Raw genomic sequence first — 13627 nt, 5'->3', positions numbered from 1 at the left:
TGCATCGATCGCAGCAGTGTCGATCCCCGCTAAGTGTACACACGGCCTAAGTATTTGCATTGACGCTGCAAGAACTGTTTGTAGATGGCTTTCATTGGAGTAGCTATGAATCTCCCCACTTTCTTTCTTCCCCAACTACCACTAGAAAACGTACGCTCCTAAAGCTCTCCCCAAATGTTCCCGAAGAAGTACAGGAGGTGTGCGGAGAAGTTAAAAGTGTTCCATTAAGTAGTATGTGTTTTGGGCTTTTGCCCAGCACATGCTCACTTTCACAGCACTGTCCCTCATGTATCCAAACACCTTTGTGAAAAGCTTTGGAAAAATGGTTTACAGCACATAGTCTCCAGAGTAACACATTCCAACAGAATAGCTTGGACATTCATTTCAAGTGGCAGTTCAACTTAAGAAAATCAAATTTTTGTCTGAAAATATTTTAAAACTTATGCCTAAACAAACATCTAAAATTAGTGGGTCTACTTTTGCAGTTTAGTACTTCGTATCTAGTCAGTTTCACCGATTCCCCTGTGCAGTCAGTTTCGTACAGCAAAAGGGGAGGGGAACTTTTAATAAAAAAAAAACAACAGGAAAATGTGATTGTAAAACTACAAAATACAGTGGGGAGACTCAGGTCAGCTGTAGCAAGAGGATTTCACTAGACTAAATTTCATGTTGCTTGTGTTCCTTTAACACCTTTGCTGAGTCAGGATAAATTCACTGAGGACAAAATGAATTTAGACATTGGCCAGAAAAATTAAAAATTGATTTGGCTCGTTTCCTTTTAGCTCTGCAACATGGTAATCCCTCTAGAGAGCGATAGTAACTATGGAGTTCAACCACTGAGATGATCTCAGTCTATTTTAGGGTTGCTCAGAGCTAGCCATGCAAAACTGGATTCTCCAGAGCACTTAGCACTCAACATTGCTTCCTCAACATTAAAAAGGATTAGTTTGCTAACTGTATTGTTTTGTGCCAAACAACTCTTTCATGGTTACCTGCTTATTCCCAGAAGAGGCTGCAACAGAATCAAGCTCTCTCAATGTGAGACAAGCGTCCTAGAAGGTGATTGTATCTAGCTTCTCCTTTACAATCAGCTAAAATATTGCACTATCACCAGAGACACTAAATATTCTGCTTTCCTACTGCAGATGTAGATTTTGGCAGAAATATTTCCTAAGTTAGAATCTGCTTTTGTCTGCCTCAACATTTTACTCCATGTCCAGTAATTCTGTACAGTCTGTCAGGTTTGCTTGCAGAAGTGGCTGTTGCTTGGCAGGCTGAGCCAGAGTCTATATACTCCAAAGAGCACAAAAATATCCATAAGTGGGAGGAGAGGAGAAACCCAGAACTTAGGAGAATGTGGACTGTTTTTTTCCTCCTGAAAGACTTTAGGGGGTGTGGGATGTCATGTCCCTTTTCTCTTCAATTCTCAAAATATTTCCTCTCATCCTCTTGGGAATAATTCACTCCACCTCAAGAAACTGCAACAAGAAGCCCTGCCTGCAGACTAAACCAACTAGGACATGGAGGATTGAAGACAACGCAAAAAATATAGAGAAAGGAGGCCAAGACCTCTCTTGGCCACACACAACATGATAGCACTTAGGAGAACTGAATTCTCTTTCTTTTAAGCTCCTGTGTTTTCCCCTTTCCCCCTATTACTCTCAGTTAGGGGTGGCCAACCTGTGGCTCCAGAGCCACATGCAGCTCTTCAGACGTCAATATGAGGCTCCTTGTATAGGCACCGACCCCGGGGCTGGAGCTACAGGCGCCAACTTTCCAATGTGCCGCGGGGTGCTCACCGCTCAAACCCTGGCTCTGCCACAGGCCCTCCCCCCATTCCACCCCTTCCAGCCCCCTCCCCTGAGCCTGGCATGCCCTCGGTCCTCCCCCACCCCACCCTCAGAGCCTCCTGCATGCCACAAAACTGCTGATCAGGAGGTGCAGGGAGGGAGGAGGAGGAGGCGCTGATCGGCGGGACAGCCAGTGGGCGGGAGGCGCCGGGAGCGGGGCGGGGGGGCCTCATGCGGGGCTGCTGACATATTACTGTGGCTCTTTGGCCATATACACTGGTAAATTCTGGCTCCTTCTCAGGCTCAGGTTGGCCACCCCTGCACTCAGTGATCTGGTCTGCAGGTTCAGCCCCCCACAGAAACAACAATAAGGCCAGTTGGCTTGTGCCAAGATCTCACTAGTATCACCACACCTTAAGGGAAATGGATCTCTATATCACGGGCCTTTCTCTGAATGTGCACAGTATGCAAAACAATGATCGAAAGTTTGAACTGCATGGCTTGTTTGGCTTTTTCTTCTAAACAGAGATTGTTTTTCACAGCAGACCTAATGAAAGTTTAGGATATTGATTCCCATCCCCCCAGTGTTCGGGATGATAAAAGGGATTTAAAATTACTTTAACAGAAATCTTATTAAAGTAAACATTTTGATAAAAGAAGAATGCAATATGGCCTCACATTTTAAGAAATAGATCTAAGGTGTCTATTTCACTAACATTCTGTGCCTGAAGCTGCGAACACACTCCTAAATGTGAATTGCTCCATACCCCCTACATTTCCCAGTCTGGAACAACTAACTACTTGGCAACCAAACATTGCTATTATCAATGTAGCACATTTTATGGCAAGGGAATAAAGAGAAAAAACAATTACATTTTGATGTGGTAGCTGCTATTAGAATAATTGTCTTCATAACTGGGAGATTGCATTGCTTTGTACAAGAAATGTGAAACGCCTTTAAAAATCACCAGACCAGAAAAGTGATTTTTATCCATAGTGCTGTCATTTTTGGTTAGGTGATTTTTGTTGGGTTTTTTCCTTTGTTTGATTGTTTATTTAATCAAGCCCCAAAACCACTCCCAAAACTGCAATTTTTTGGAATACAAATGCTATAAAGAAAATGGTAATGTGTTTTATATGCATTATCTATAGTTAAATAAGAAAATCCTTCAACATTTAAATCTATACAGAGTAAAACTGCCAACTTCAGTGGGGCCAAGATTTCACTCAAGGTGTGTAAACAACTACTTAGATCCAGTGAGGATATACAGATGCCAGGGCCATGTAAGGGGAGCTTACACATGCCTTGTACATTTAGCATATTTTTTTTAAGATGACCAACACACTCTTGCTAGTAAGTTACCTGAAAGTATTTGTTGGCCTGATCACAACCCCATTGTAGGTATTTTAAATCCACTTTCTGCAGGTGGCTTGGTAGTAGAGTTTCGGGTGCGCCATCAATGACCTGAACAGGCATAGCTGCTTTATCTAAGTGAGATTAAAAATAAAAACACCAATTAGTCACAAGATCATACTCAATGTTATACTCTTCAATAAACAGAGTTTCATTCAATGATATATAGCAGGGGTGGGCAAACTACGGCCCGCAGGCCGGATCTGGCCCAGGGGATTGCCACCCCTGTGGCACCACGGGCCCTGTGCCGCTCCCGGAAGTGTCCCTGCGGCCCCTGGGGGAGGGGGGGCAGAGGGCTCCACGGGGAACCGCGGCCAATGGGCGCTTCAGGGGAGGTACCCACAGGCGAGGACAGCGCACAGAGCCCTCTGCGCCCCCCCCCCCCCCCCAGGGGCCACAGGGACACAGTGCCGGCCGCTTCCAGGAGTGGCGTGGGGCTAGAGCAGGGAGGCAGGGAGCCTGCCCTGACCTCAATGCGCGCCACTGTCACTCCGGAACTGCTCCGGGTAAGTGGCACCGGGCCAGAGCCCACACCCTGAACTCCTCCTGCACCTCAACCCCCTGCCGCACCCCACACCCCTCCTGCACCCCAACCCCCTGCCCTGAGCCCCCGCCGCACTCCTCCCTGCACCGCTGCCCTGAGCCCCCTCCTGCACTCCGCACCCCCTTCCCTGAGCCCCCTCATACTCCCCTCTACCCCAACCCCTTGCCTGAGCCCCTTCCTGCACACTGCACCTCCTTCCACACCCCACACTCCCTCCTGCACCCCAACCCCCTGCCCCAGCCCTACATTCAGGGCCCTGCATGCAATTTCCCCACCCAGATGTAGCCCTCGGGCCAAAACGTTTGCCCACCCCTGACATATAGGATATTAAAGAACACCAAGAAACTGATTTTCTGCACTTTCCAATTAACATGAATTCTTTTTCATCTCACTACTTAAGAACTCTTAAAACAATATTTCATTTTACTTTAAGAGAATTAACTGTTTTCACTACTTCGGTCCATTCAAATTGCTTGTTTCCTACCATTTCTTTCAACTCTAGGCTTGTTGAATCATCACATAACACTTATGATCCATTTGCAGTATTGATCATAAGCTTTTGTATTTTCTAAAGTAAAAATGAGAAACAATAATGAATTAATCATATTGAAGACTAAAAAGCACGCCAGTGCATATGGAGCCAGATGTCTTGTCATCTCACAGTTTTCAATTCAAAACCCCTTGCAAGTAACAACTCCCCCTACTCCTTCCCAAGTTAGTTCCTTTCTTCCCAGCATCCAAAGTTAGTTGAGTCCATCCACTCACTATTCACACCTCCCTCACTGGTCATTCACTCCTGTTCCCATCTAAGCTACATCTACACTGCAGCTCGTGTGGAGGTGCCCATGCTAGCTTTAATCTAACTACCTCGCTAAAAAGAGCAGTGAGGATGTGGCAGCGCAGGCTAGCAAAGTGAGTATACTCGGCAGGGTCAGGCAAGTTTGTGCAACCATGCCCTTGTACTGGCTCTTGACACACCGATAAGTCAAGGCAACTGCAGTGGGGGAAGGCTTGACAGTTGTTCCTCAACCTGGTTACTGTACCTGGGACCCCTTCATTTGTTATATACCTGTAGTGCAGATCATCTACAATTGGCAGTAAAATATGTTCTCTGAGTTTTTAGTCCAGTTTTAGACCTTTGGCCCTAAAAGATTCAGTTAACTTCTAACTACAGTAGAACCTCAGAGTTACAAACACCTCGGGAAAGAAGGTTGTTTGTAACTCTAAACAAAACATTATGGCCGTTCTTTCAAAAGTTTACAAACATTGACTTAATACAGCTTTGAAACTTTACTGTGCAGACGAAAAATGCTGCTTTTAACCATCTTAATTTAAATTAAACAAGCACAGAAATTGTTAACTTACCTTGTCAAAAAAATGTTTAAACTTTCCCTTAATTTTTTTAGTAGTTTACATTTAACAAAGTACTGTACTGTATTTGCGCTTTTTTTTGGTCTCTGCTGCTGCCTGATTGCATACTTCCCGTTCCAAATGAGGTGTGTGGTTAACCAGCCAGTTTATAACCCTGGTGTTCGTAACTCTGAGGTTCTACTTCAAGTCTTTCCTTCAGACAATAATGAGTTAAAAAGCAATACCAGTAAAACCAATTTTTGGCTTTTTCACCTACTATATCCAGGCAATGAGGTATGTATGAGAAAGCACAATATATTCTAGTAAGTCTGTCAAATTAGCCCTCACTTAAGAATACTTACTCCTTACTTTTGGGGAGGGGTTGATTTTTTGTTTGGTTTTTTACACTGTAATGCAAATTTTGAAAAAATACCTTTTATAACCAAGTAGCAAAATGAGAGCTGGAGTCTCAGTAAGTAGCAAGACTTCAGGAAGCTCTTGATACCGCATCTCACCAGTTTGCACAGTATCCCACTAACATACAGAATAAAATGAAGAAAATACTTCCTAGGCCAATAGTGCAACTCCCTTTTTCACTACTTTCTTCCCAATAAAGAGGTCTGACAGTGTATAGAAGACAATATATAGAAGTCAGTGTCAATAATGTATAGACGACAGGGTCAATAAATCCTGCAAATAATACTCAGAATATCATACACTTTGAACTGCAAAGAAGGTTAGACCCACATTTATGGATCAAGTAAACAAGCAGACACTCCTCGGCTGACAACAATTACATAGACTTATTTCATTTAGTTTGGGTAGACAAAGAAAGCAACTTTGAAAACAGTGATATTCTAAAACACAACAATGATTTTACAGTTGAAATATCCTATGTTAGGAGGACCTAAAAAAAACAATGGGTGAGGAGAGGGAGGTGAGTGGAATGGACTGTGTAGTAGAGGCTTCCCCTACCAAATGACAAGGAGGAAACAGGTAGGAAGAGAATAAACACTGCTTCTATTGGCTACTGGAGCTTCAGATTCATCAGACATCACCCTTGTGCTATTCAATATGAAATGGTGGAACCTCCCCAAGCAGGCTCCAAGATGGTAGAAATCTCAAAACCCTCCTCATTCTAGTGCTGAAGGCAGAAGTTTTGGAAATCACCAAATCACCTGATGCCCCTTTTTTATGCAGGATTGCCAAGCATCAGGCATCTCATGTGACAGTCACACATTTGACAGTCCTGTCATGTATTCTGACATCTCAGGTGCATTCTCACATTCTGCTGAGCTGTAGGAAGGCAGGAAGCATAGGCCTGCAGTTCTGCCTTTTGGCTGCCAGTTGCAGGAGCCTGAGACAGATGAGAGTGTGGATAGCAACAGAAGTGTTTATAACCAGTAAAAGACACTCTCCTATATAATCTGGAATTGAAACCAGGATTCCAGAGAGTCTCAATATTCCTTTTTTGACTAGCAAATAGCTGTGAAACCTATTGGCAAAGTATGTGTCTCATCCCCTTTTGGTAGCTTCTGGCCCACACAGAGGACAACAGCATCCTACTGCTAGTAGTTAGTCCATTAGCTCAAGTAGTAGAGGTCTGTGCTGTGGATTTGAAAGTCCAAACCCTGCCAGATGACCCATGTGGAGTTTATTATGGCGCCACATGATGGAATTTCTGTATTTTGCAGGATTGTTTTAAATTAGGATGTTATAGTAAAAAACTACATAAAAAGAATATTATGTTTGCAACATCAAGCAAAGTTTGGAAATGCCAAAATTAAGGTTACTCAGGCAACCTTAATTTGGCCCCTTGTGCTTTATTATACAGCCTTTAATGATATGATTGCATACTCTCTTTTTCCCAGAGGACCCTTGCCTCATTTCATGCACAGAATGGACTGTGCTCTGGGAATAAATCTGGGTTCAGTTGTTAATGAGCCTGTTGTCTGTAGGACCCCCGCTTCATTTGTTGCAGAAGCTGGAAGGTGTGTAGTGAATGAAGTTGGGGACTGCAGGAAGATAAGGAGGGTCTCATGGTCAAGGCAGTTGAATGCTGTCCTGGAGAATTAGAGTCTATACCTGCCTCTGCCACTGAGTTCCTATGTGATGTTGAGCAAGACACTTACAAACATTTCACAGGAACATTGCATGTGTGTTCCTCATTTTCTGAGTACATGAGTTGAGACCCTGGTGTCTGATTTGCAGAAGAATTGAATACTCACAGCTGCAACTGAAGTCAACGAGAGCTGTGCTTTGAACATACACAGTGCTAAAAAGTAGTAAATGCTCTGAAAAATCAGGTCCAAAGCATCTCAAATTGGGTTCCCAGAATTAGTGGATATCTTTTACATTAAAGTATCTGTGCCTCAGTTCCACATTTATAAAATGGGGATTCCACCACCTCACAGTGGGATTTGTGAAAATTAATGTTTGTGAAACTCAGATATTATGGAGGACCACAGAAAAGTCCATGAGGAAATTAATAATTCTGTTTTTATAGGGTTTGGATGGTGTGCAGTACATGAAATATGGGCCACAGCCACTGAATGAAGATAAAAAGCACCCATTCAGAACAATGCAAGGATCCTGTAGGAGGAAAAAAATAGTATGAAACCATATAAGTAAAGACTATCATCATAAGGCATACATGAGAGGAAGGATAATCTAGTGATTAGGGCACTAGCCTAGGCCATGGGAGACCTGGCTTCACAGCCCTGCTCCACTACAGTCTTCCTTTGTGACCTTCAACAAGTCATTTTGCTTCTCTGTTCCTCTGTTTTCCATCTGTAAAATTGGCCTAGCCTTGGGGTGGCTGGCAGTCTAGGTAGCTACAACATAAGGCAAGAAACCTACAAAAGTCGCCCCAACTCAACGTTTGCTTGACAAAAGGAGATGATGCTGATGCATACCACAAAGGGTTCAAATTAGGTTGCACAGGCAATATACTTTTCATAAGGTAGAAAACAAAAGAAGACAATCTAACTCTTGCTCATGGCAAGAGTCCCACAGCATAAAATCCCTCCCCTCCCCATTACACTACATCTACATTATCCACTAGTTGTACTGTACTAAGAATTAGGAAAACATCCTTTTGTGAAAAGAAAAGTTACAAGATAAGTATGCATCTTTATTGCTAAATCTGACTAATGCTGAGAGTCTGGTTAAACAAGTAAGTTTAGCACTTAAGCTTTTTACACAATAAAAAGTGTTCTTTTTTGAAGAGATGTGTATTTAGAAACCAATAGATGTGACATTTAACTATCAAAAACCTCAGAGGTCACACCTCTAGAAGGCAGCATTAAAAAAAATTCAGAGTAACTGCTGTGTTAACTGTTATATTAAATAACTAGGAGTAGCTAAATGCTACTAGGAGTAGCAAAAATGTGGTAGTAAATATTAAAGCTTGAAGCCTGAGCAGGAAAGTAGATAATCATATCAAATCAGACCAAACCAGGGGACAGAAGGGAAGGGGGGGAAATGAGTGGAACTACATCAGAACAAACCGAACAGATTTCCAAACACGGCCCATGCCCCCACTTACGGATTTATGTTTAAAGGGATCTCATTACATACCTGCGAAGAAAGTAGAGGTTCCTTGTTACAATTCAGACAACAAAATAGCCAGAGATAAGTAAGCTACATTTTATCTGATAAGAAAGATTGCCAGTGAGCACTGTTTTTTTCCTAATGGATTCTATCTTCCTATTTCACAAAGATGCAATAATTCTAACAACTTTGGAATTTTATTTTAATCATCACTAATGTACTTCATTTTTTAAATACCATGATGTGTCAGTGTTTTGTAAATAATGAGTTGTCAAAAGGTTATCATTAAACATTGTCTGTTACAGTACTAGCAGAATCTATGCCCTTTTGCACACTAGTAGCTCCTACTACTGGAACTTGCATTCAATATTTCCTGCTTGGAAGATAATCTAAACAAGGGGAAAGGGCTCTTGACTGAGGAGTTCTTAAGTTTATCTGAAGTTATGCTGCCAATGGGGTTATCGTTTAGTAACATCTTTTTAGAGACACAAGCTATGTCAACATAAGAACCTGTGCAAATTACAGACACAGTATAATTAAAAGTTATCCTCCTATGCATTTTAGTGCAGACAAGAAACAGATGCATGCAAACTTCCTCATTACTTCAGGACCTGTACATTATAACTAGGCTTGGAAGAATTAGATTTTTGTCAGTAAACGCTGATTTCTCTGTGCACACAAACCAATGAAAAAATATTTCCATTGACAATAATCAACGTTTACAGAAAGTAAGAAAAATGCTGCTGGGGAACTTAACAGTTCAAATAAGGATATTTAGTTTTTATATTTTGACTTGTGATGTTGAAAATGTGTTTTAATGGTTATAAAGCTTACTTTTTGAATCTCAACACCTACTATCATTAAACAATTATTGTGCCTGAGTTCGACAACTGAGAAAATTGAACTCAATAACAAAAATTTTAAATGCTTAAAAATAAACATTGATCTTACCCGTCAAAATTATAAAAAAATAAAAATGTAATTCTGCCAAGCCTATTAATAGCCAACTAAGAGAATGTAACAGAATAGGTGACTGATAAGCAGCTGCAACAATGACAAAAAAGTCTACTGATACCAGGAGAAATTGTTTATTTTCACCACTACCGTGAATAGGGAAGGAAACTAAGGCTTTGTCTACACTACCACTTTTGTCAGTAAAACTTCTGTCAGTCTGGGGTGTGAAAAAGTTTCATCAACAAAAGTGCTGGTGTGAACAGCGCTATGTCAGCAGGGACACTCTCCTACCAACATAGCTAATGCCGCTCATTGGGGATGGTTTAATTATGCCAACAGGAGAGCTCTCAGGAGAGCCAGCTACATGGGAGACCCTATATCGGCTGTAAGGTCTGTAGTGTAGACATAGCCTAAGATAGTCTACATTTATAAAGAGAGGCTCTTGGGGAAAGGCTGTTTTAGGGAGGCTCTATTGGAAGATTTTTACTTTATTTCTTACTGTAAGGTCTGATTATCTAGCGTTATATATGATGGAGGTTGCAGGTTTTGCCTTTATGTATGATCTCATTTTTACATAATTAAAAAGGGTGCCAAGAGGTTAGGATAAGTTGTGTGTGTTTTTATACAGCTAATAAAATAAAATATCCTTGTCTATAAAGGTAATATTAAACTGAGCTTTACAGGACAAGTTATTAATGGTGAAGGAACAAACATACACACACACTAAAGGAGGGAAATAATAAGATATACAGTGACTAATATTACAAGTCATTTTTCTGAAGAGAAAAGTCTGTTACTAAATCAATTCCTCCCTCTTACAACTCTGTTGCACTCCCCTTCATCCTGCTCCTCAACTAGGAACCATGCACACATCCATTTCTTGTCTGAACTAATACGATTTGAAGAAAACAGCCTTTTCATTTAAACATAACAAGCCAGTAATGTGCTGCAGACAAACGCACTGATGGGGTGTGGAGGACCCGAGCTGATTAGATTACCACAACATCAGCATAGGGCCGCCATTTTTAGAATCTCTAAAGGACAAAAGAGGGAAATTACAATTTTTACTCCACATTTACCATAAGTAACTTAAAATGTACAATGTTTATGGTCAAGCATTTAGGTATCCTACCTATGGTCATAGCCATCTCTTTCAGTTCACTGAGGTAGGTCTCAAAAATCAAAAAAGCCTTTTCGTTACTAGTTCCTTTAGGATGATGTAAATAAACTAAGGGCTTGGCTACACTTGCAGATGTAAAGCGCTTTGAGTTAAACCAGCCTTCGGAGAGCGCAGTAGGGAAAGTGCTGCAGTCTGTCCACACTGACAGCTGCAACGCACTGGCGTGGCCACATTTGCGGCACTGCAGTGGCATTGGGAGTGGTGCATTATGTGCAGCTATCCCAGCGTTCAATTGGCTGCAACGTGCTTTTCAAATGCAGGGGGTGGGGTGGAGTGTGACAGGGAGTGTGTTGTGTGTATGTGGGGAGAGAGAGTGGGTTTTTGGAGTGCTGAGAGTGTGTCACCATGCTGTCTTGTAAGTTCAGACCCCCCTCACCCCCAGCCTCTCTCTCTCACACACTGATAGCAAGCAACATTCCTAAGTAATGTTTGCTTTGTCACGGAGCAGATAAGCATGCCGGCTGTCAGAAACGGAGCTTTGAAAGGGGATATGTGCATTCCTACAGCTGAGTTCAAAACAATTACTGGAGTGGCCACTTGACTTAAGGGGATTGACCTCCGGAAATGTCCCATAATCAGAACGCAGTAATGCAACACCTCATTCACACTGACGTTGGGGCATCTCAGCCAAGAAGCATCAGACCTTATTCCTCTCGCCGAGGTGGAGTACCAGGAGTGCTCTAGCCACGGAGTCAGAGCGTTCTACGTGCCTTGCCAGTGTGGGAGTGAGTTAGAGCACACTGGGCGGCTTTAGTGCGCTCTAACTTGCAAGTGTAGCCAAGCCCTAAGGCTAACCATTCTTAAGTTCTGACTTTAATCAAATGTAGGGTATACAATTTTAGGGACCTCAGGGCTTTTAACTACCGCACATTCCTAAATGACTGAATATAGGGGAATACAGGACCTTTCTAATTGAACTACATTATATTTCTCCCCTATTTTGTACTACACAGTGGACCGTTTATTTCTCCTCCCCTACAGCTGCAGCAGTAGGGTCTACTCCACTAATGCCTTTCAATAAAAAAAGATTTAGATGTGCCACACAAGGAAATATGAATGCTAGATATAAAAAACTAAAATAAGGCGGCAAAGATGAGTATTTTAAATACACCTCTACCCCGATATAACGCTGTCCTCAGGAGCCAAAAAATCTTGCCGTGTTATAGGTGAAACCACGTTATATCGAACTTGCTTTGATCCGCCAGCGTGCGCAGCCCCCCCCGGAGCACTGCTTTACCGCGTTATATCCGAATTAGTGTTATATCGGGTTGCGTTATATCGGGGTAGAGGTGTATACCTTAGGCTCCTCACCGTCTCTACAAAGGGAGTGGGGAGAATCATCCCCTTTTAAATTGACACAGAAACTTTAAAACTGTTTTCCATTTGTTCAGGTAACAGGACAGAAGAGATGTTAAAAGGGAGGGAGGGAGGGAGGGAAAGAGATTAGGCCTATAAGGAGCCATTTTAGTATCACAAAGCAAAAATATACAGGATAAAGACGACTATTTTATAAGCTTTATGCATGCAACCCAATATGCAATCATACTATTACACATGCCTGCTCTTAAATGTTGGGCTACAGAAATTTATGTTGTATGTCACATAATAGCCCCTCTTGGGTTTGTTTGGTTTTAATCATAATGCATAAATCCAGCATAACTGCCAAAAAAAAAAACCCTCGGCACCTCCAGTTACAGTAACCCGCCATATTCACAAGATATAACCACTCCCTTTCATTTTCAAACCAACCCATACAACATGAAACACAATCCAAAGCAATTTATACAGAATCATTCAGGGTTTAGAGGAGAGGGGAGGGGACCTCACACCCCTCCCCTTCCAAATGTAAAGAGATGCCTCCACAGGTGCCAACTTTCCTTGGCACCGGTGGGTGCTCGCCCCCGGCCCCGCCCCGACTCCGCCCCCTCCCTGCTCCTATTGGACCCCTCCCCAAATCCCCGCCCCTTCCCCCTCCCTCCCACCGCCTTGCCGCGCGAAACAGTTGTTTCCCGGCTCAAGCGCTGGGAGGGAGAAGCAGGACTCCCCGGCCCACGCAGGGGAGGAGGAGGAGGTGGCGGCGGCGCGCAGGGGTGGGGAGGGGAGTTGCCGGTGGGTACAGAGCACCCACCAATTTTTCCTCGGCTCCTATGGCTGCCGCCCTAACGTTTTAACTCTTACTCCTTCCCCCTCGGCAGGAATGATAATCATAACAGGAGACTCACCTGTAATGATCACAGGCCAGGCAGCAGCTTCCCCCTTAGCTGAGCCCCTTTCCTACCCCCACCAAAACAATGCAACGGCCCCACTGCGGATTGGTAAAGGGGAGTGAGCAGAGGGGTTCCCCAGACCGACTCGGGACCCTGCAGGGACCAGCTGGGAAGCGCCTTTGCCTTGGGACCTGTGTACAACCCCCACCCCTGCCGCTGCCGTCTCAGCCTCCTACGCTCCCTCTATGTCACCGCCTCTCTGGGAAAATGGCGTCCTCCGCTCTCCCCTCCCTCCCGCTACACGGGGCTCACCCCTCCCGCCCGGCAGGGGCAAGGTTGCCAGGGCGAAGCCAAACGGCCGCCATTTTGCGTGTGGGCTGGAGCGCAGTCTGTGTCCGTTAAGTCCTCCCTCGTGCCATGTCCATTTTACAAAGGGGGTTTCCTCGCGATATCAAACTGTTCGAGGGCCGGGGCCAGAGAGCGCGGCCCGCGATCGAAAAATGCTAGAAAGCGGCAGCCTAGGGGACGGCGGGGGCGAGGGGACGGCGTCTGGGGGGAGACTCGGGGCGATCGCGCGGCGGAGTCCACAGGCGGGGGGGCTCGGGCCCAAAATGATGCTGCGGGTGACCTAAAGCG

The 13627-nt window shown here is 43.8% G+C and overlaps 1 protein-coding gene across 1 annotated transcript in view; it reads right to left on the bottom strand.

Annotated features, from left to right (window-relative positions):
- POT1 (protection of telomeres 1) overlaps window positions 1-13024 on the bottom strand; it is a 149644-nt gene extending 136620 nt beyond the window's left edge. Inside the window, exons 1-3 of the mRNA XM_065416157.1 lie at window positions 13007-13024; window positions 4233-4316; window positions 3154-3278 (exon numbers count right to left, since the gene is read on the bottom strand). Coding sequence (XP_065272229.1) covers window positions 3154-3267 — 114 coding nt within the window. The 5' untranslated portion in view covers window positions 3268-3278; window positions 4233-4316; window positions 13007-13024. The remainder of the gene's footprint in view (window positions 1-3153; window positions 3279-4232; window positions 4317-13006) is intronic.
- Between the last annotated feature and the right edge of the window lie 603 nt (window positions 13025-13627).

Source organism: Emys orbicularis, chromosome 1 (genome assembly GCF_028017835.1).
Source record: "Emys orbicularis isolate rEmyOrb1 chromosome 1, rEmyOrb1.hap1, whole genome shotgun sequence".
Lineage (NCBI taxonomy): Eukaryota > Metazoa > Chordata > Testudines > Emydidae > Emys > Emys orbicularis.
The sequence above is the reverse complement of the archived record's forward strand: the minus strand, read 5'-3'. Positions and strand labels throughout refer to the sequence as shown.